Below are 24968 nucleotides of genomic sequence, written 5' to 3'. Positions count from 1 at the left end.
GAAAGTCAAGGCTAAATATTGGAAGTGCACCTACTTTATATTTTGTACTCTTTTCTTCAACTGGTATGTCTCTAGTTTAATTTTGAAACTCAACTCTATTTGTTCTATGTCTACTGTTGCACTAGTTCGATTGGTTATGCATTCAAGTTGTCCTTTTGTTTACTGCTTTACCCTACATGTCTAAATTCTGTCTCCTTTTTCTCAAGCATGTAATCGGTGTGTCTTGACTTCATTTGATGGTTTGATACTGGCTAAGCATGTTTCTGTTACTCCCTTAGCTTGGTGTGATCATGATTAGTAGCTTAATCCCCTAATGAACTTAACTGTATGTCTAATCCTGTCTAAGACACCCTTGTTTTCCACATGATTTTACTACATCTTTGCTCTATGTCTTAATTGCCTATTATCATGGCTAGCCTATTAAGTCTCTAAGACTCCTAAGTGTACTATGCATTTGTTGTCTATATGTTTTCCCTGTACCCTGTTCATGTGCCCCCTTAATGTGATTTTTATATGTTCCCAACCCCCTTCACCCTTGTGTGAGATCTGCATGTCTCTAAATATGGGTATTCCATGACTGATTGCTTGTTTGCTGAATTTGCTCTCTTCATAACTGATTTCAAAATGTTCTTAGTATTCTTCTAAAAACTGGTTTTCATTCTTAGCATCTTCTTAAAACTGGTCTATTTTATAAAATATTTTTCACTCCTAAAAGTTATCTCCACATTGTTTTTCACTAAGTCTTGCAAAACTATGTCGAGCACTCTCACTTTACTCTTAGATTATTAAGTTCTGCCCCTCTGGTATGTGTACTGCTTAGGGATCCTTGAGATCTCTCTAAACTCTGGCATACTGGGGTTGGCTCTTCCACACTACATATAACCAGTCCCTATTTGAGAAAGGTCTTGGTGTGAGCACTGCCTGGAATCCTTGAGGTCCTTAGGGAACTCTGACACACCTGGACACAAATTGGCTATGAGATTTCTGGGCATTTGAGACTACACTGAAGGCCTGGTACTCCTAGGTTTATTTTGGGCCTGCTTCAGGCTCCCTATAGTTCAGTTTACTATAGGTTTCTGGGCATTTATGTAATATATGCAATCCTGGTATGTAATAATCCTTAGTAAACAGATATTGGGGTAACTAGTAAAAAAGGGAGGGTAGCTATATGATTCTGTGGGGTAAACTGGGTAGAAATCATGTTTTCTAGGCTTTGCATTATGTTGAGTTGCTGTAGAAATCATGTTCTAGGTTTATGTGATGCATCAGATATCATGTTTTAGGATTGCTATGCTTATTCGCATTAAACCATGCTAAATTTGTGCATTAGGTTATTTGTCTTAGGACAATCATGTTTACTGCTTCTGCATATTACATGTTATAGTTCATCACTTCACTTTTGATTCTGCATAAGTCGCTATCACTTAAAAATCCTGCTATTAAGTTAATAATACTGCTTAACAAAACGACCATCTCTATATGCATTAGAAATCCTACCTCAGGACTCTATTTGCATCTAGTTTAAATCATGTCTATATCGCCTAAATAAACAACTGTCTATGAAAAGGTTAAAAAATAGCCTCATGCATAGGAATCATGTTCTGGTACAAATTAGTAGAAAATCACTTGTTATAACCTTCATCACTTAGATCAACATGCCTATAGGTTGAAATAACTTCAAATTGTTTAAACAACTTCTATCACTATGGTTGCATATAGCCCTATGCCTAGGCAAGCCTTAGGTAATTGGTGTCCTTGTAAAAACTGAGAAACTACACTCTAATTATTTATAAACTGCTTAGGTTTGACAATTTTTTTTAAAAAAAATTAGTAGGCAATGTGATTAGGGTTCTGTCATTTCGCCCTTAAAAAATAATGTTGCATATTCTGTGTTTTGATGCTCACCTAGATACCCTGTTCTAGAATTGCTCTGAAATTACCTAAAAACTATGTTTGAGACGTGCTGCTTATTTGTCTATGTATGTGGAGGTAAACATGAGCCCTTTATATGCTTCCTTAATTGACAGTCCTATGTGTTATTTGTTGTCGCCTAGATTTTGCCTTTTAAACACCTCAGAATTGTCTAGAACTGCCTAAGTCTAGAGGTCCTAAACTCCTCCGGACAACAAGGATGGGACGGGTAACAACACGCTTAGAGTTCGTTAATCAAATTCGCTTATATAACCGCTAAGGGGTGGGATAATGGGTAGTAAAAGAATATGATGACCTATGCGCCAATGCAACATGTAGCCCCTCTCACTGAGGAGTGATTACCGGGCATTGCATGGATATGATCCTATAGGATAAACAACTTAGGACCTCCCTTATCCCTTTTACATATGTGTACTCAGACCTCCTAAACTTCCTTGGTTTATGTATGCTCGGACTGTCCAAACCTCCTTAATTTACGCTTATCTTTCTTGATTGTATATGTGTTTAGACTGTGTAAACTACCTTTATTTGCAAATATATGCTGAGACCTCTTGCTTGTTAAATGACTAATTCACATAATTTAAGTTCGGCTGGGACCCACCGTTGTGGACCGCGAGGGGTGCCTAACACCTTCCCCTCAAGGTTATTTAGAGCCCTTACCTTAATCTCTGGTAACACAAACTGGTTACTTGAGTTAATTGCTCTAGATTCCCTAACGCACCTTAATCTTTTAGGTGGCGACTCTTTAAATACCCAATTTCCAAAAGGAAACGAGTTGTTTCCCCATGAATGTCGAAACCCAGAATCCGCGAAGGAAAAAGGGGGCGCGACAATCATCATGGACTTTCCATCAACAAGACATTTCTATTCAAGACATTTAAGCACATATATGAGCAAATAAGAGTCTTACTCGCATTAAGATTTCTTACACAATTGTCATTAGCTTTCATTTGGAACACAACTTGAAGTCAAGACATTTAGATATGCAACCCATACTTTGAACACATTTTTAAATAGTAGTACAACATAACAAGGGCATTTGAATTACATATTGAACATGGATGTCTTTTGACACAAGCTTATTTGGATAATCGATTCATAATGAGCAACTCAGGAATTACAAGGACAATGTGAGGTTCAATTCTAAGAGAAGCGTTTAGCCAACATACCTTACTTGAGCTTCCTTAAACTCTAAAATGTTCCGGAATTTTTAGCAACTTCGATCTATTTTAGAAATATAACAAATTGAACCAAAATTAGGAAGATGATCATGGTTCTAGCTCATTTGAGCATTTTATCAAACACTAGGTGTGCATTAAAGTTTCAAGGTCCTTTTATGGAGGATTCCATCATCCCACAACCCATTCTTTACCATTTTTAGCTCAACAATCATCCCACAACCCATTCTTTACCATTTTTAGCTCAGCATCTTCCTACACCCCTTGATAATACATGCATGCAAAATAAGCAAATCCCACACCCAAGTATTATTTTACTAATTATCCATTTCTAGTTAAATTTTGAAATTAAGGGTTAGGAAGTAAAATCTTACCTTTTGATTGAAGACCTTGTGAGTTACTCTAGAGAAATCTTCAAGGTTTGAGCAAAGATTGATGAACAATGGCTTAGAATCCCTCTTCTCACTCTAGACCACCTTCCTCTCTCTCTAAAATGTAAGTTTTAACTTTCTAAAATGACCTCTAATAGTGTTTTATGAGAAGGGGGTGAGGTTATAAAAACCCAAAAATGAAGCTCCAAAGCAGAATTTGCAGTCGCATATGCGACCCCATTCCGCCCAAAAATTTTCTTCAACTTTCCAATGCACTGCTCAACCCAAAAACTCCGTACCGCGGCGAGCTTGTTTACTATCATTAATACATAAGTTTGTCTCGGCACCACAAAATCCCGAGTTTTAGATAGAATTTTACGAGGCCTTACAGTTACAGGTATCATTTGATTAACATTGCACTAATTTGAGCAGTAAGCATGAATTTGAAAGGGAAAAAAAACTAATAAATGCATCTTGTTTTTCTGAGATGCCAAATAGTTTGGAACAAATTCAGTTTGACAAAATGAAAAATATTATGGCCGTGGTAGTATTTAATATTAGAAAACATGCAATTAAGCTACTGACCTTAGCTAGGAGAACTAAATTTGTAGCTTGTACGCAACATTAGCTAAGCTAGAAAATCCACAGCTAAAATGTACCTAGGAGAATTCCTTAGCCAAATATATACCTTATCTTTAGCGTGAATGCTAATTTGGCACTTTACTGAAGAGATGTAATTGCAGTGGCGTCATTAAATCGTGTGACCATCTTATTTGAAAATTTGAGTTTGTAGAGAGAAAACACTTTTATTTACTTAACTATCTTCGGCATTTTTTTTTTTAAAGAAATAGCTATTCCTGCATTCACGAGTAAGTCAAACTGCTTGTAGTTGTATAAAGTTTCCTTGCCATAGACATTTATGACGATGATTTTGCTAAAAGCTCTTTTCCCACCTTATTAGCTGAGAAATGGAAAATGTATTTGCATATTCTGTTCATTAGTGTCAAGTAAAGCTTACTCACTTTTGCACTTTCAGTAAGTCAAAATTTCAGTCTTGCTCATCTTCAAGCCAAATAGGAGATTGCTTTTTTTGACAGTATGTGGAAACCATGTTCTTATGAAAGTAATATGCAGCTTTATTTGGAAGCTATCAAATATATCATAACTCTAAATTCAATGAAGAAGCATATATCATGTGGTATTCTCTGTTAATAAGATTTTCCTTTCGAATCATTTGAGATTGGTCATGTTACAAAGAAATTGTTAATTATTTTGGGAGAAGCTAATTTATTGAAGCTAGCTGCATTATCTCAAAGACAACATTTTTGTCCCAAACTATTCCCTATTACCTAAGTACTATTTAATTTTCTCAATCTCCTCTAATACCGGTAATTAAGTGCAGCACATCTTATATACTCATTTTGTCAACATGTTCCTTTTTAAAATTGATACAGTATTTTGCACTGAAATCCTATTCAATGGTCAAATGAAGGAGTAGCGATGCATTGGTACGATTAGATGTGGTAACTGATTGTAAATAATCATGATAGTCCATCTGATAAGCAGAGAAATTCATGGCTATATTTTCTGTAAATCTCCGTTGGAAAGATGTAGAGAAATTTTGTTAAGATTAATAATGTAAATTAGTAGAACTAGTAGCTTTACTTAGCTTAGTGCTCAGTTGGTTAGTGTTGCAGTAGCTTGAAGTTGACAGCTGTAGCCAACTCATTTATTAGTTAGTTAGTTGGTTGTGTTTTGTTACATCTTGTATATAGTGGGCACTCCACTCAGAATTCAATTAGAGAAACAGATTCTGGAAGATCCACTTCTCCTTCTTCTTTCGTCTCTCATGGCGCAGCGGTCAAGCTCCCATCAACATTGGAGCTGAACGGAAGCTCGAACTACTGTTCCATTGACAAATCTCATATGGTATCAGAGCCAATCGCAGGTTTCGACTCGCTGTTTTGATTCTGTTAATTCTTGATCCGTTATTTTGCAATTCGATTAGATCGTGCCCATGCAAGTTTCGTTTTTCATCGATCTCGAGTCGTAACTTTGGAAAAGTTGTACTCTGCTTATTGTCTTAGATATGTAATTACTACTTTCTAGAGTTCAATCACGTAGAAAATTTATATTGTGCGAGATGACTATCGTCGATGATGATGAACAATCTACACAGTCCATGGCTTACTCTCTTAATCAGCCAATACCAGTAGCCCCTTTTACATGCATCCGTCTAATAATCCTTGAGCAACATTAGTTCCTGTTCCATTTGATGGTTTTGGATATTGTTCATGGAGAAGAGGTGTAATACAAGCCCTATCAGTGAAAAATAAGCTAGGATTCATCAATGAGAAATGCAAAAGACCAGATCCAGACTCATCGAAGTATCGATTATCGGAAAGGTACGATAACATGGTAACTTCATGGATCCTAAACTCTCTAGCTAAGGAAATAGCAGACAGTGTTGAGTATGTGACAGATGCAGTCGAATTGTGGAGAGAGCTTGAAAATCGATATGACCAAACTAATGGAACAAAACTGTACCAAATTCAAAAAGAAATCAATGATTTATCTCAAAGAACTCTTGATATCACTAGTTACTACACTAAGATGAAGAAGTTATGGGAGGAACTCAATACTTTAATTGCCAAATCTCACTATTCTTGCAATTGCACGTGTGGGGCCAAGGAAAGTATGCACAAAACTGAACAAGATATGAGGTTGATATAGTTTCTCATGGGACTGAATGAGACATACACTGTAGTCCGAGGTAGTATCCTCATGATGAATCAACTTCCTTCAATTGCCCAGGCCTTCTCACTACTAATTCAAGAGGAAAGATAGAGAGAAATCAGGCCAAATAACCATCTAGCTCTTGAATCAGCAGCTTTGAATGCTAACACAAGTAGACCATAGTTCTTTAGGTTTAATTACTCTCCCAACAACAATCACAACAATAGAAACAGACAATTTTGTGATTATTGCAAAAGACCAGGACACACCAAAGAGAAATGTTATAAGCTTCGTGGCTATCCTTAGAGTTTCAGTTAAAATCAAAATCTAAACACAAAATCACAATCAGATTTCCAACATCAATCAGAATCCAAAACAAAATTTCAACTATGGCCATAATCCCAATGGTAACCAAAACATTAAGTTCAATAGAGGAAATAAAGTAGTGGCCAATGCATATGTGACAGCCATAAATGCACAATCTGCCGACAATGAGAGACCTGCTGCTCATGATAATGCTCAAAGTGTGAGTCTCACCAAAGAGGAATACGGCCAGCTAGTGAGCCTGCAGCAAGTTCAATCAGGAGGAGGAAGAGATTGCACAAGTAGTGCCAACATGCCAACTGGAGCAGCAAAATTTTTCAGGTATTATAGCTTGCACTTCTTCTATGGATTTTGGTAAGTTGTCTTGTGAATGTTTAAAAAACAAGTCTAATTCATAGATTATAGATTCAGGGGCATCAAACAATATGACCTTTAATAGATCCCTATTAACCAATATAATAATATTACCCTGTCCTTTGTTAGTTATACTATCAAATGGATATAAAGTAAAGGTGACAGAGATTGGTAGTGTGATACTCACTCCTAAGATCACTTTAGACAGGGTGATGTTTGTCCCTTCCTTTAGATGCAATTTGATCTCTGTTCATTCTTTGGCTTCTCATCTCAACTGCCTTGTTGCCCTTGCTAAACATTATTGTATACTGCAGACCCCTTCATTGAAGAGGCTTCTGGTGATTGGTAGGGTCAAGGATGGACTGTACATCCTATACCCAAGTTGTTTGAAGAACAACAGTGCGAGCCCTACAGTAAAGACCCCTGACATCTTACCAAATACTTTTGCTTGTTGCACTTGTAACATACAGTGTCCTTCTTATTCTGTTGTAAATAATTCATTGCATGTCAATAAGTGTGTTTCATTTCATCATGTTGTAAATACTCCATGTGCAAATAATAAAGGACAATTTTCTCTTATGAATCCATCTTCTAAGACTTCCAATGCATGTTCTCATTTGTGTACTGGAGATAATGTGGATATGTTATGGCACAACAAATTTGGACATGTCCCTTTTTGTCAAAATGAAAAACATTTCTTCCATTCCTGTAATTGTTTCTCCCAAACAACCTTTTAACTGTACCATCTGCCCCACGGCTAGACAAGAAAGACTCACATTTTCTCAGAGAACTAGCACAACTAGCAGAATTTTTGAATGACTACACATTGATCTATGGGCCCCATACCATGTCCCTGCACATGACATACACAAATACTTTATCACCATGGTGGGTGACTTCAATAGGTCTACCTGGACTCACCTTTTATCTAGCAAAAGCAATGCTCTTCAAGTTCTCAAAGGCTTTATTAATCTGGTGGAAAACCAATTTTTTGTGACTGTCGAGGCCATTAGGTCAGATAATGAGTTAGAATTCACCAACACAGAAGCAAGTATGCTATTCCAATCTAAAAGCATCATTCACCAAAGAACTTGCCCCTATACACCACAACAGAATGGTGTGATGGAAAGAAACCATAAATACCCCCTTGAAACAGCCAGAGCACTTCTCTTCCAATCTAAATTGCCACTAAAGTACCGGGGAGAGTGTGTTCTTTGTTCCACCTATATTACAAACAGATTGCCCTCTGCCTCTCTTAAAAACCAGACTCTATGTGAGCTATTGTACAAAAGAAAACCAAAATATTCTCACCTTAAAAGTTTTGGATATCTTTGCTACCCTACTATATCAAAACCACACAGGGACAAGTTTGAGCCTAGAACAACACCACATGTCTTTGTTGGTTATCCTTTCAACATAAAAGGGTACAAAGTTTTGAATCTAGACACTAAGAAGTTCCACATTTCCAGAGTTGTAGTCTTTAACAAGTTCATTTTTCCCTTTGCAGTCAGTATGCATGCACCTTCTCAACCTTATGTTCCTCATTCAATACCCTTCATTGAGTCCTTACATGAACAATCTTCTGGTGACACAAAAATTGTACAACACTTGTCTGATGTTCTGACTAATCAAAGGAGTTTTGATATCACACACAACTCTATGTCACCTGCACCTGTTGCTTCCTCATCACCTTCTACAGTACTTATGTCTCCATTGCCTTATTCACCACAACATTATACTGAATAATCCTCTGTAGAACCTTTACAATTGAGACAATCTCAAAGAACACATAGGCCACCTGGTTATTTGCAAGATTATGTACATTCTCTTCCCAACCTTAAACCAAATTATGTTTCCCTTAATGCTTTATTTTCTATGAATCATCACATTGCCTCTGATCTACTAACTCTTAATAGTCAAGTTCTTGTGAGAAATATTTGTCATGACAGGGAGCTATCATCATATGAGGAGGCAGCTATTGACCCTGCATGGAAAGTTGCAATGACACAAGAGTTTGAAGCATTATATTCTAATCAGACCTGGGACCTCATTCCATTGCCACCTGGGAAGCAGGCAATAGGTTGCAAATGGGTCTACAAGGTGAAGCATAAAACTAATGGCAGCATTGAAAGATTTAAAGATAGATTGGTTGTCAAAGGTTACACCCAAGCAGGCACGAATTGATTACACAGAAACTTTTTCGCCAGTGGTGAAGATGACAATAGTGAGAGCATTGATAGCCATTACGGTTACGAAAGGTTAGGCCACATCTCAGCTAGATGTGAACATTGCTTTCCTTCATAGAGATCTTCTTGAGGAAGTGTATATGCAAGTCCTACCTGGACTTGTTGTGGATAAGCTAGGACTAGTTTGTAAGCAAAATAAGTTTCTCTATGGTTTAAAACAAGCTAGTGGGCAGTGGTATGCAAAGTTGACTGAAGCATTATGTTCAAAAAGTTATACACATTCCATGAATGACTACTCATTCTTCTAAAAAAAGAATGGAAAGTCCTCAGTATATGTTGCACTATATATGGATGATGTGTGCTCATTAGGACTGACCAGGAGGAAATTGCACAACTCAAATCCTTTCTACATGAACAATTTAAGATCAAAAACCTAGGACAATTGCATTATTTTTTGGGGTTGGAAGTCATGTACAAAGATGATGGTGCCATTATATCCCAAAGGAAGTTTGTGCTGGACTTGCTGAAAGAATACAATTGCTTGGATCATAGTTCTTGTTCCTCACCATTAGATCCCACTATAAAGCTAAAGGCCAAGGAAGGCACCATTTTGCAGGATCAAAGCTGGTGGGTAAGCTGAATTTCCTAACTAATGCCAGGTTGGATATTGCATATAGTGTTCAGCACTTGAGCCAATTCATGCAAGAGCCCAGAGAGCCTCATTTGAAGGCAGCATTTCACCTACTCATATACCTGAAAAATGATCATACTCTAGGTTTCTCATGTCAAAAGATGCATATCACACAGCTAGAGCCTATTGTGACTCTGACTGGGCAGCCTGCCCAGACTCTAGGAGATCTATTACAGGTTATCTGGTCCTTCTAGGTAATAGCCCCACCAGCTGGAAGCCTAAGAAACAAGAGACTATATCTTTGTCCTCTGCAGAAGCAGAGCATAGGGCCTTGAGGAAAGTAGTAGGGGAATTGGTATGATTGAGCAGATTATTTGAAGAGCTGACTGTCCCTTTTTCTATGCCCATTTCAGTATTTTGTGACAGCCAATCTGCACTTTACATTGCCAGGAATCCTGTATTGCATGAAATAACCAAACATATAGAAGTGGATTGCTATTTTGTGCGTGATCAACTACAAGCAGGCGTGATTTTACTCCACCATATCAGAACAGACAATCAACTAGCAGACATTCTCACCAAGGCTCTGACTAGAATCAAACACAGTGCTATATTGGGAAAGTTGATTGTGTTTACTACACCTCCAACTTGGGGAGGGGGGGGGTGTTAAGATTAATTATGTAAATTAGTAGAATTAGTAGCTTTACTTAGCTTAGTGCTCAGTTGGTTAGTGTTGCAGTAGCTTGAAGTTGACAGCTGTAGCCAACTCATTTGTTAGTTAGTTAGTTGGTTGTGTTTTGTTACATCTTGTATATAGTAGGCACTCCAGTCAGAATTTAATTAGAGAAACAGATTCTGGAAGATTCACTTCTCCTTCTTCCTTCTTCTCTCTCCATTCCCTTCTCTCATGGCATAGAGGTCAAGCTCCCATCACCATTGGGCTGAACTGAAGCTCGAACTACTGTTCCATTGACATATCTGATAATCTTGAAGCATGATACTAGTAGTTTTTAGTGGACCACAATAGTGGATTCAGCTTGTTTTAAACTTCCTGTTTCTCTAGTTTTTGCAAACAATTGAACTGCAGGATGACCATGAATTAAGCATGAAATGCTGCCTGATGGAAAGGATTCTTTTCCCTCTTTTATATTGGGCATAGATGGATGACCAAAAGCAACAATCTTGGATTCATCTAACAGGTTCTTTATTATAGAGAATACCAATTATAAAGACATACATGCATGTAGAAAAGAGAGAATAATACATAGGATGCAGTTCCAATACTGATCTTAAATTGCTTCTTACAACACCATATACTAGTCTCCGCAGCTAGTTGTGTTAAGGCCTGTATTTACTTAAAGAGGCTACGAGGTTATGTTTTGTGAAGTGGTGTTCTCCGCAGCTAGTTGTGATGAGGCCTGTGAAAATAAAACTGCAGTAGGGGTCGTTGTTTGGTACTGCAAAGGAAGCAGAGGAGCTGGATGTTAAGCGTAGTACACCTGATCATGCGTAGGATGAGAATATTCATAGCTCAAATTAGCATTGGCATTGGAAACAGCAGCCAGTGGCTGTGATGGAGGAGAAAACTTGGAAAGACAACAATATTGTTGCTGAAATTGACTATTAGGAACTTGAACAAATGATGGAGTAGCTGTGGTGGCTATTCTATATGCATTTGCAGCCATTTCAGGTTTAAAGGATGTAACTGTAGCATCAGCTATATTAGATTGCATTGTCATTTGAGGGACAGGAATCAAATACATTTGATATTGCTGATCCATTTGCTGATGTATTGGGTGCTGGGATTGAAGTGCATACATTGGACAGTAAGATGGAATTGTTATTGGACCTGTTGCAGTATGTTGGATGTAATGGGCGCCGGTTGGAATGAACTGTGGTTGCTGGTACAAATTATGTTGGGAAGCCTGTATAACTACAGAATCTTGAACTTGTTGCATCTGACTTTGAGAGTTTGTATCGTTACTATTATTCCTGGAATCAGTTACTGCAATATGAAGACTGTTTTCGACACCTGTTGCTGGAGTTGCTTCTTGGTAAATCGTGTGTTTTGCGAGTGAAGTTGCTGAGGCAATGTTGCTATCACTGAAAGGTAAAATGTTGGAAAATTATATAACAGATATCTTAGTTGACAAAGTTAAAAAAAAAAACATTTCAGTATTATACAGGAAAATACGCCAAATAGGTGGAGCAACAAAAACATTACTTCTTTTCTGGGATTATTATTTTATTACTACACTTTGGGGTCGTTTGGTACGAATGATTAGCAAAAATAATCCTGGGATAAAAATTTTTGGTGTCGCCTTATCTCTTGTTTAGTTACTAATCCTGGGGTAAGTTATCCTAGGATTAAAAATAGTACCGGGATAACTTAAACCTGTCAGAGAGTGGAGTAGTAATCCAAGGATAAAACAATAAAATTGACAATCTCAGGATCAATACAACATAGCAAACAGTCAATAAGAAATAATACCGGGATGACTAATCTCAGCATAACTAATCCCAGCATAACTTGTCTTCAAACCAAATGATCCCTTTGTGGTTTACTTCAACTTTTGATATGATTCTTATAATCTCCCTACAAAACTTGTAAGCAAAATGAACAAAGAGTACATTCATACCTTGCTACAGAATCAGGTGATGGCAAATTGTAACCAGCACATTGTGAATCAGGTGATGGCAAGGTATAACCATCTCCATTTTTTCTCTGATTTGATAGTGACCTCAATAGGAGTTTCCGGAGCCTAGTAGGCGCACCCTGATCTGTTTTCTCATCATCATTAGCAGCTGTAGATTTCACAAAACCAGCTGATAACATAGTTTCTGCACCACCAATTACAGTAGGAATAGCTGGGGCTGCAGCTGCGGTTGCAGTTGCAGCCAAATGATTAAAACCATCATCCAGTTTTTGTTCATTTGAAGCGATATTAATATGTGAGAACCGCTCATATAACCCAAGAATCTGATCCTTGAATGTCGCGTTCATATGACTATCTTCAACTTTAACTGCAACAGGAAGCAGATTTCCCCTAGATTGAGATGAAACAGTGGACTCAAATGATGAGGTTGTATCAACCATAGGTGAATCAGGCATTGTAGAATGCACTTCCTGAATAGCATTCTTGGCCAATGACTCATGATTCCGAGCCTCCAGGTCTGCAAAAGAATCACTCTCTGGAAAATTGTCTAGTTCCAGCAAATTATCTACTACAGCTGAATCAGAGAGACCTCTGGAAATAAAGCCAGCATTGTTAAAAGCATCAACGAACCACGTTTCGGACTTGGCATCATCAAGAAGGCAACCCATAGAGGCTGCAGTTTCTATCTTTTCAAGAAACAGGAACAAGCGAAGACGGGAAGGTCTCAAATTAGGTGAAACCAACATTGCGCGATCATATGCTTCAATCATATGTTGCAAGTCTTCTTCTGTGGTGACTGATACAATTGAATCAAGGTCTTCATTAGGAAGCTGATACTTGAGAGTGAACTTGTTGCCGTTGAGGAGGGTGTGTGAAAGGCGAGTGTGGATGTCAGAGAGGGAGGAGAGGCGATCCACCACAACAATGCGAGTGTCACCTCCAATGTAAAATAGTGATTTGTCGTGCGGGCGGGGGATAATGTGACCCCCGTAGCTGCACATAAGGCGTAGCTTGGCACCAGGGACGGGTGGCAGAGGCCCGTCCCTTGTATTATTAAGGCTGGAGCATGAGGAGGAGCGGTTAGAATCCAGATAGTTTTGTTGGAAATCTGGAAAGGCAGTTGGATGAGATGCCAGTGGATCCATTGATTTTATGTTAGAAAGTTTACTTAAAGAGGAGCTGAAGTGCTGAGGACTTAATTGTGGAAAAGCAATGTAAAACAGTAGGACCAGGCCCTGTAAAATTCTTTTGTACTGACTATAGAAGCTTAGGTTAAATAATGCAAGTAATAGTTGTGGTTTTACCTTTCATCAAGGGCTAACAACAAGCATATGACGAGGGAAATGAAGTTAAAAACACTTACTGGCAACAGCTAAATAATAAAGTATGGAACTTGATTTTATACAGCTTTATTTTACTCCAAAGGCTCGTTTTATACGAGGGATAAGGGTAATTAATTCCGGGATTAAATTTAAGATGAGTTTATACCATGTTTGTCAAATTTGAGGGATAAAGGATATAAATTGTGCTCCAAATATTTCTTTAATCCTAGTAAGATACAACTATATGAGGTATTTTCCAAGAAAATAATACAAAATATGAGATGTGTCATGGCAATATCCCAAAATATTCAACTATAAAATCACGTAAAATAAATATTGCTAATTAAGAAGCCATAATAAAAATAAACATAATCTAAAAGTACTAAGTCATGCTAAAATAAGTAGACTTACAAGGGAATATTAATTACATGACTAAACAATAAAGAAAAATAAAAATATGTTATGTATTTTAATCTCAAACACTGCAAAACAAAAAATAGATATTCAATACATTGTCATTTCTAGTATTAAAATTGAATGTCTTTTGTTAGCATTAGTATTGATTCGATTTTGTTTTGGGATTTTGTTAGCATTATTTGAGTTACTAATATTAATGACTAAAACTTATTGGAACATTCAAAAGTTCTAAATCCAACATTGAAATAATACCTTAAAAGATAAAATTATGAAAAAGATTAAGAAATATTTATAACTTACATCACAATAAGCATATTTATATATTAAATATATCTAAAAAATTTATACATGTATTGTCGGGTTGGTTTGATTTCGGTTTGACTTTCTTTAGCTAAAATCAAACTAATTATGATCGAATTTTTTTTTCCAATACCAAACTAAATCAAACCGAACCATAATCGATTTTTTATTTTTAATTTGATTCGAATTATCAGATTGACGCGATTTGTTGATTTCTTTTGTACACACCTACTTGCGAGGATATGTAGTGGCGAGTATTAGAAGCAATCCTAACTTCCATGAAACATTTGCTTTTGTGCGGCGGCCTTGAGATTTGAGAAAATGTACTGCTTAGGTGAAATCCCAAGAAGCATTGGCAGTGAAGAATGTTTGTTCCCAATGAATTTTAATCATGCTCATTCCTTTCATTTTCTCTTTTATTCTCTATCCATTTTTTTTTTGCCTGCAACATTAACATGTTATTTTTAAGGAATTTCAAATGAATCTCAATTGTTATTGGCTTGACAGATTAGTAATTGTTTCCTTTCTTTTTCCTTGTTATACTCCAACCTTTCAAAAGAAAAAAAAAGAAGAAGAGGGAAGCAGTCGGATTCAGCTTAGAAATATTTCACGGAGTAAAAGTTATGGTGCGTATTTGAACATTTTCATCTCTAAATAAAATTTTCATTTTTAGGAATGACATAAAAAACACTAAAAAGTTTATAGTTCAAAGCTATTTTCAAGAAAAATTTGAAATATATTATCCAATGAAATATTATTTGACTTTTCCTATTATAGTAGTATTAGAGCCAGACAAATCTATATTTATCTATATCTATCTATATTATATTAAAAGTGGAAAGTCCTTAAGTTAAAAGTCAAATTACCAAAATACCCTTTTAAATTATTTAAATACTTTACATATAAAAATATTACACAAAAATGTTAAATTTACTTGAAAAGATGTGATCCTTCCTATTAGTATCTAATATTCAAAGTGATTTTTTCTAACAAGTGTCTATTGTTTACTTTATTTTCAATCGTTTGCCTTTAAAATATATATATAATTAAAAGGAAAAAAGGGTGCCTTTTCAAAATTAGAACATAAAAATATATCTTCAAAAGCCTTACAAATAGCACTTTATTTTTACTCAAACCATCCAACGCCTTCCTATCAATAAAAATTATAGCTAAATTACTAGAATGTCCTTTTAAATAATTTGAATATTCTTTATAAAAAAGAACCTACACCTACATTTACACACTAACCCAAGGCAACGTGTAAATATAAAAGATAAATAAATATTTATAACGAAGAGTTGTGTCTTAAGATGAAAGGATGCATACTTTCATCGTAACTTGTGTTTTTCTTCCCTATAAATTGTTTTACTTTGCAAGGAAGAAATTACTTTCAAAATCAAATGGTTCATTTTCAATGTGCCGTAATTAGAAGTTTGGAGATCGTGGAAGCACAAAGTATATAAGTATTGTATGCAGTCTCCATTTGTTTATTTCTCTAAAATGGGAGGTCATCATTGATCGCTCATCACTTCATTAAAGAGAGTGTATCTCTTGAAATTGAAAGAGTAACAAGGTCTGCAATCCAAATCAAAAGTGCAACCTCTTACTTGGATAATGAGTAAAAAAATGTCAATTTTATTCTAAGGCATTATAGCAAATATTTTTCTTACATAATAAAAGAAAAGGAATGAAAAATTATACAAAATGAATTCGAGCATGTCAAGGTTGGAGAAATTTTGTGTGTGGTTGTTGTTGCATGGTTGCAGTATAATATTTATTATGTGATGATAAGTAATTGTGAAAAAAGTACAAATTTAAACAAATAACATTGTTAGAGTGCCTGATTTTTGGTGATATATTTGTCATTATTTGGTATGTTTTATTTCCAACATGCTACGTATTTCATATGCCGAATGACATGTACATCTTTTCTTGTCCTCTAAAAATAATATGTGTGATTAAATGTGATCAATTAAGATTAAAAAACTCAAAAGTACATAGAGTAACAATTATAGATATTATACCGTATTGATCTTGACAAATAAGTCACCATACGATGATTCATTAATAGTTTATAATAATGATTCTTTCATGTCGAATTATTTATCCAAAGTTTTATTTTAATAATATTAATTTGATTTTAAAAAATCGTGTACCACATGATTTAGCATTCATGTGCACGTGGGAAACCCAACATTTAAAAGTTAAATTAATTAAATATTATATTTAATAATATAAAATAAAATAAATATATAACTTAAAAAATTATTAAGATTATTTGTCAAGGATATAATGTTTTAAATTAAAAGTTATTATTTAGATTATTTACCAAAGGATGCTTGAACTTGCCCTGCCAACAAAGATCATCATTTGCTTTAGATATAATTAGATGGGCTTTAAATCGAATTAACCTAAATAGTCGTTCATCCAAAATATAAATTAAATTAGCAGGTAGATATATAATATATGTATAATCCATGTATAATGTGTATATAATTGATATAAACTGACTAAAAAAAACACAAATACAATCAGCTATTTTGCGTAAAGATCTCTTTTTCCATTGTGAATTTTACATTGCCAAACAAATAATCTGCAAAATACACGAAGGTTAGGATATCATAATTCATTTGACTATGCAGAAACATATTTTTTTCAATTGCTTTAAAAAAGTATAGCTTTTTAGAGTGTATCCAATCCAACACACACACATATATATAGAGAGGGGATATACATTGTAGATTCAATAAAAAAATAAAAATTATAACATATAAAGATGACCCATGGAATTTTCTTGCAAGAATTACAAGTAAACTTTTTAAATAATATTGCAACACGTCCTTGTCGTAGCATCGAAAATGTTGATTATAAGGAAAGGTAAAACACTCATACTTTTTATAATTATTTCTCTACGACTTAATAAGATATTTATGTATATTTTTGTAAGGATGAAGATTTTATGAAGATGGTTTATTGAGAAGAACATTATTAATTGTGATGACCCAAAAGGTCATCTCGTGTTTTAAAATTTAATTTGGGGTTTCGAGGCCTTCAAAACCTCATCTTACTTCTCCTCGATTTGCGTACGCAGTCCGGGCGCGTTTCCGGAAAGCCTTTATGTGAAAATTTGAGAAAATACTAAGTTTTGCCTTTAAAATTGATTTAAATTGACTTCGGTCAATATTTTGAGTAAATGGACTCCGGACCCATGCCTTGACGGTCCCAGAGGGTCCGTAGTAAAATATGGGACTTGAGCATACTCCCGGAATAGAATTCCGAGGTCCATAGCCCGAGAAATAAATTTTTTAAGAAAATTATTAAACTAAAAATATAATAATTTTTGGAAATCGAATAATGTTTGATCTTGTTGGTATCGGGCCCGTATTTTGGTTCCGGAGCCCGGTAAAGGTTTAATATGGTATTTAAGTCATGTTTGTGAAATTTGGTGAGAAACGGAGTTTAAATGACGTGATTTGGACCCTCGGTTGTGAAAAATAGAAACTTTTAAGACTTGTGTGCATGTTTGGTTTGGAGCCCCGAGGGCTCGGATGAGTTTTGGATAGGCTACGGAGTGTTTTGAAACTTAAGAAAATTGTCAGTATGCTTCAGGTCTGCAACTTCGCATTTGCGATGTCTGGCTCGCAAATGCGAGCATCATATTTGCGAAGTAGCTTCGCATTTGCGATCAGTAGGGATGGGAGGAGACCTTCACAATTGCGAAGCTCGGGATCACATTTTCGATAGGAATATGTCGCATTTGCGAACAAGTGTTCGCATTTGCGCTGATAGCAGGTCGTGGACATTCTTCGTATTTGCGATGAAATGTTCGCATTTGCGAACCCCTTATCGCAAATGTGATATCTACAACTGTTCAAAAACGATTTTGGATGGGATTTTTGATTTATTTCTCAAATTTTCAAACCCTAAACTTCAAAAGGTGATTTTCCAAAGACCCTTTCTTCCCCAAATCATAAGTAAGTGATTCTTAACTTATTTCTTTCAATCTATTTCATCTTTTTACAATATTTCATCTTAGAATCTAGGGTTTTTCATGGTGGAATTGGGTGTTTTTGGGTAGAACTTAGGAATTTCAAAATTTAGGGATTTAGACCTCAAATTGAGATCGGATTCCAAAATAAATTGTATATTCGAACTCGGGGGTGAATGAGTAATCGGGGTTTGGTCCGAACTTCGAGTTTTGACCAAGCGGACTCGGGGTCAATTTTTGACTTTTTGAGGAAAATTTTGGGAAACATGTAATTATGCATTGGAATTGATTTCTTTAGCGATAATTGATATTTAAATTAATTATGACTAGATACGAGTGGATTGGAGGTGGAACCGAGAGTTAAAGCGGTAATTGAGGCTTGATTTTGACCGTGGAATCAAGGTAAGTGTTGTGGCTAACCTTAGCTTGAGGGATTAGGTGTTGCTGCCTTATTTGCTACTTGTGTAGTTGTTGAGTACGACGTATAAGTGAGGTGACGAGTATCTATACGTTGTTGTTGGTTCATAGCATGCGAGTGAACCTTATACTTATGACTATTGTGTTTCTTTATATGTATTGTTCATGCTTAAACTGGTTATTCTTCATGTTAAACAAATTATAATATGTTTTTTTCTTGGTATTAGATATTTGTTGAGTATTGACTCAAGTTGAGATTTATATTGTGAAGTTAAATATTGAAACGAGGTTGTTTATTGATGATTCCTTTATTGGGTTATTATTGTTCCTGCTGTTTGGGTGAGAGTGTAAAACACGAAGGGTGATGTCGTGCAATGTTGAGCGAGTGATAAAGCACGAAGGGTGATGTCGTGCCATATTCTGTGAGTGTTAATGCACGACGGGTGATGTCGTGTCGTATTCTGATAATGATAATGCACAAAGGGAGATGTCGTGCCATGATTATGAGAGAGTTAATGCATGAAGGGTGATGTCGTGCCGTTTCTATTGTTTCTTATGGTAAGGCGAGAGTAAAAACACGAAGGTTGATGTCGTGCACGTGGCTATTGTGTTATTACTTTCATTGGTTCAAAGTATGATATTCATTGTGTTTCTGTATTGTACTATTTTCAGAATATTCATAGTCCCCTCGGCATGTTTTCCCCTTTCCGTTATTATTATTTCTCTCGTATATGATTTAACTGCACAAGTTCATGTTATTTGTCGTGTTCTAGCCTCGTCACTACTTCGCCGAGGTTAGGCTCGTAACTTACCAGTACATGTGGTCGGTTGTACTAATACTGCACTCTGCACTTTCTGTGCAGATCCCAATACTGGACCGCACTGATCAAAGTTTGGGTTGCTGCCTTTAGTCCACAAGAGACCCAAGGTAGATATGCTGGCGTTCGCAGACCCTGTAGTCCCCTTCCCTCTATCTTAGATTTCCTGTCTCTTTTCATTTCGAGAACAAATATATTTCTTTTAAACCAGTGTTTGTAGAAAGTTCTTAGAAGTTCGTGGATTGTGACACCAGATCTTTTGAGTAGTTACGTATTAGTGTTTTAAACTGTTATAAAATTTTCGCACTTGACATTTGCTTAATTTAAATTATTGCTAATTACTGTTTGTATTAATGATTAATGTGTTATAACTGTATCTGTTGGCTTGCCTAGCATTCTAGGAGTTAGGCGTCATCACGATCCCAACGATGGAAAATCCGGTTCGTGAAATTAATTGAGGGAGTTATAATCCAAATAACACCTTTTTGTAGACAATTATACGATTTATTTTAAGAAGCAAGAATACGTAATTGAGGTTATGATTACAAACAATATAAATGTTGGACGTGAAATTTTTCCCCGATGCAAAAATACCTTTTGGCACTTGATATAACAGTGATTACCATTCATTTGCTCGCTAAATTTTCACACTTGGTGCTTTAGAAGTACCACAACACTTCACTAATGTACTTACTCTATGTCTTGCAAGATCAGAGCGCATATTCCAACAAAATACTACTCCCTTCGGTCCAAAATAAGTGATTTTCTAGCTATTTTCACACAGATTAAGAAATTCACCTTTTAACATTAATTAGAAATGAAATTGACCATATTAACCTTTACTATCTCTTTACATAAATACTCCTAACACATACTCCAACACTATTTACTCCAACGGCAATGTAGGAAAAAAATAATTAATTCATTCTTGAAATCTGGAAAAATCACTTATTTTGAACCACAAAAAAAAAGCCAAAAAATTACTTATTCCGGACCGGAGAGAGTATTTTGAGAGCAGAAACCGGGTAATTTATTTCAAATTAACAAGCTAAGTGGCATTATAGAAACTATTAATCATGCACCCACGTCATAAAGCAAGAAGGTTTCACATTTCTCGATAAATCATCTCCTTCTGAGTTATGAAAATATAATTAATCATCTCCAAATTTTATCGCAAACTGTATTAAGGATGAAGATTTCACATTTCTTGTCAATATATACTAATACAAAAAATTGAGGAGATCAAGTTGCAAGACGTTTAATTGCAGAGAAGATATAGTAAGTTGAAAATTTTAGTTCAATTAAAATTAAAGATGAAGAGATAAACAAGGAGATAATCAAGAAGACCAAATTTTTTGAAGAAGCCAATGGCAACCCAATATGATTATCACCGAAATGGTGAAAATGAACATAAAAAGAATACTATATAAAAGAAATTATTAAGTGAGTATACTTCATCATATTATTATAATAAAGTCAAAGCAAGTATAAAAAAAAAGTTATCGCAAATTTGGTATATTAAGAAGAACTTAAATTTTATCGCAAATTGATGTCACCTAAGGATTGTTAAAATTGATAAACAATTTGAGGAGCTACTGGAAGTTGAAAAAGTTGGTGCAATCGAAATGAAAATGAAAATGAAGAGATAACAATGTAAAAGATCAAAAAGTTTTACAAAAAATAAAAACGACCCGATATAATTATCATTGGGACAGTGGAAGGGAACGCACAACAAAAAAATCGTTTTAAAGGGAGTATTAGGTTAGATGCACTTAATTACATGATGATTGCCATAAAATAAAACAAGTCAAAGAATCACATGCATCTAACTAAACTTTAATTGTTTATCTTCGTAAAATAAAAAATATACAATCTTTTTGACATCGGTAAACAAGTAATGATCCATATTGATCATTTGCATAAATTTATATTTTATTTTTTTGTATAATATTTTACTGAAATCATTGTTCTAAATTGATATTATTTTAAAAAATCATTTCTTACGTGATTTGGAATACATGTGCAACGCACATGCCGAGAAACTAGTTATATTAAAAGTGGGAAGCGCTTAATTAAAAAGTTAAATTACTGTTATGCCCTCTTAGCCTAAACAGCCTAATTACCTGATTTATTTAAAAAAGAAAAATATCTGCCTCAAAAAAACTTACGAACCGATGTGTCCATTCAGAAAGGATGCTTTGTTTATTGAGTTCATTCAATCAACATTAGATTGCGAAGTATCCGAGATCTCCCTTTTTTCTGGTCTAAATTTGTTGCACGCTTAATTGGTCATATGCTCCAAAGTTAAGAAAGAATTCTAAAATCCTTGCTCTTCATGCAATTTAGAGGGAGATATTTGGGTAAGTTTGTCAAAAACTCATTCTTTTATTTCTTTCTTTCTTACTTTTTCTTTTCTTTTCTGGAAGACCACTGGAACATGCTCTCAAAATTTAGTTGGATTCATCAAAAACCTCAAATATATATAAAAATCAAATAAAATAAAGAAGAAAACCTTAGTAGCGGACAGAAAATGGCAACTGACAATAATTTGATCATTTATAGATTCTGAAAATATGTTAAAACCCTTTTTGTTTAGCTAGAATTGTGAGATTTCCAAAATTATTGGGAGCAAAATTGAAATATACTACTATTATTCTAACCATGGTTAAGACTCATATTTTGTAGATTAAATATAAATCATTAATAACAAAAAGGGATATAGGTCATCCATTCAAGTAGGAACTTGGGAAAATAGAGACGATAAAAAACGAAGAGGAGTTGAATCCACCAATTGGTAGTATAAATAGAATAGTTATCCCCTTAGCTTTCTAATATATTTTTTACGGTTATACAAAAATAACATATCATTCTCCATAGCTATTATGTTAATTCTTCTTTAAAGTTGAAAAGTATGTTATTGTTCTTCTATATTCAATCTACTACTCCAATTTTAAAGCTCCTTATTCCTATTGAGTTCAGTTTTGTGGTAGAAAAAATTATAGCATTCAAAATTTGGTTTGTCTTTTGTCTTCACCATTTTGATCCATAATTACTTTAATGCTTTTATATTCTCATCGTTTTACACATATTCTCTAATCTATACCATAGCGATAAGTTAACTTTTCGTTATTATCTGCTTAGCTATGTGATTCAACAAACATGAGTTATTGTAGAATGAATGAGATCCCTCACCCTTAATTAGAGGTCTTGATTTCGAGCCCTGGATATAGAAAATGAGCCTTACACAGCACAAATCCGAATTAGTCAAGGTTCCAACGCGGATATTGGATCGCGAAAAACCAACAAAAAAAAAGAAGTTACGTGATTCACTATTTTCATAAATTTATATATCAATTATATTGCTATTAATATATAGTGCTATATTGCGAATCATCATATCTTTTTATTTAAACAAAAGGTGAATCGAGGTATGAATCAAGTAATATTAATAATTATTACTTGATAAATTAGTGACATCATCAATTTTATTTTAATTGATCATTTTATTTTATCTGTATAGGACAAAAAAAATTGCTCACTCTGTTGAAAGATAGAAAGAATATGTTGTCTAATGCCTGTGGCGGAGCCACATGCACCCCATGGGTGTCAACCGACACCCCTTCGTTGGAAAATTACATTGTTTAGTTTGGTAATTAATTTTTAAAATATGTATATATACTAAATAATGACACCCTAGATTTTTTGGTGAGTTTATTTTCTTATATTTTGACTCCCCTTAATGAAAATTCTGGCTCCGCCACCTTCTAATGCATGGAAAGTAAACATGACAAATCATTAAAACACCTCAACAAAAGATCAGGTTATATCCATAATATTGTACTTTATGTCTCAAAACTAACATCATCACAAAATAAATTTGATGGGAAACAAACAAAAATAAATTGTAATATTAGCTAGATTTACTTGATAAAGATATCAACACTGCTAAAAAGCCAATAAACGATCCAGGTGAGGTATTTATATACATATACGTATTATATGTGCATATGCATGCATGTAGATGTACATAAAGTTCACATATATTATATATTTGTCACAAAAATATTTACATTCACTTTTACGTTGAAGTACAATCGTAATGTGAAACAACATTGAGATGGAAAAATATACATGCTGCATCTACATTGTAAAGTAAATAATGTAGCTTTTAAATTTTTCTGTCACAAATAATTGCTACTATTTCTTTGCAGGTGTACACTGTAAAATTAACAATGATCAACTAGCTATTTTAAGGAAGACATAAACAAAACATTAACAATATATATACTTAGTGGCGGAGCCAGAAAATTCACAAAGGGGTATCAAAATATAAGAATTTAAATACACCTTAAAATCAAGGAGAATCAATGCATAGTAAATATATATAAAATAAAATAAATTATCTAGCAATATAATGTAATTTTCCGGCGAAGGGGTGTCGGTTGACAACCCTTGGTTAAATGTGGCTCCGCCACTATTAATATACTACAACACATAAAGGTAAACCAGAAAATAAATTTAACCAAATGAGAAATACATACTACAACAGAGAAGGAAATATAAAATAATATTATTAAATAAATATCTCTTTGGTTATTCATTTTGACTTCCATAAACAAGTTAGCATATGATGTTCCACATCTATCATTCACAAACTCTGTTCTTTATTATTTTATTTATGATTATTACTCAAAATTTTATTTTAGTAATTTTGATATTTCTTTAATTATATGTATACTGCAAGATTTGGTATACACATGCAACACACGTGTCGAAAAACTAGTATTAGGAAAATAGCAGGAGTAACTTTTATAGTTTTCATTCATACTAGTTGAGTAAGAGGCTGTCTAAGAGCGGCAAGTAAGTTTCGGGAACACACACAAAAAAGGAAAAGGTGAAAAATATAATAGTAACAGAAAAGCCAAAAAAGGGGGGGGGGGGGGGCGAAGAAAGAACAGTATCACGGAACATTTTAAAATTATGCGCATTTAAACTACAGTATAAACTAAGTAATCTCTATATATGTTCAAATTTCAAACAATTTACGTCTCTTTATATGAGACAAAGAATCAACTATTAAAAGAAAGTCGTTTATGCTTCACCTTTTGTGAATTAGATCAAAATAAAATTTCGAGGCAGAAAAGTACTTTGATTTATTAGTTGACAGGAGTAAATAAACTTTCTATTAATGAAGCATCACTTCTCGCCAAGTCAACATAAATACATAGGTTAAACACTGCAATTCCATTTTAATGAGTTGCTCATTTTTGTTGACATAGAATGTATAATTGATGGTCGGATGTGATCTATACTACTACTCCTCAGCTACTTTAAAAG

The 24968-nt window shown here is 34.6% G+C and overlaps 1 protein-coding gene across 1 annotated transcript; it reads right to left on the bottom strand.

Annotated features, from left to right (window-relative positions):
• Positions 1-11196: 11196 nt before the first annotated feature.
• On the bottom strand, positions 11197-13514 carry LOC107821461 (uncharacterized). Its single transcript, XM_016647893.2, has 2 exons — positions 12352-13514; positions 11197-11815 (listed from the first exon to the last, which is right to left on the bottom strand). The coding sequence occupies exons 1-2, from the start codon at positions 13512-13514 to the stop codon at positions 11197-11199; spliced, it is 1782 nt and encodes a 593-aa protein (XP_016503379.2).
• Between the last annotated feature and the right edge of the window lie 11454 nt (positions 13515-24968).

Source organism: Nicotiana tabacum, chromosome 20, assembly GCF_000715075.1.
Source record: "Nicotiana tabacum cultivar K326 chromosome 20, ASM71507v2, whole genome shotgun sequence".
NCBI lineage: Eukaryota > Viridiplantae > Streptophyta > Magnoliopsida > Solanales > Solanaceae > Nicotiana > Nicotiana tabacum.
Note: the sequence above shows the minus strand (reverse complement) of the source record. Positions and strands in the feature narration are given on the sequence as shown.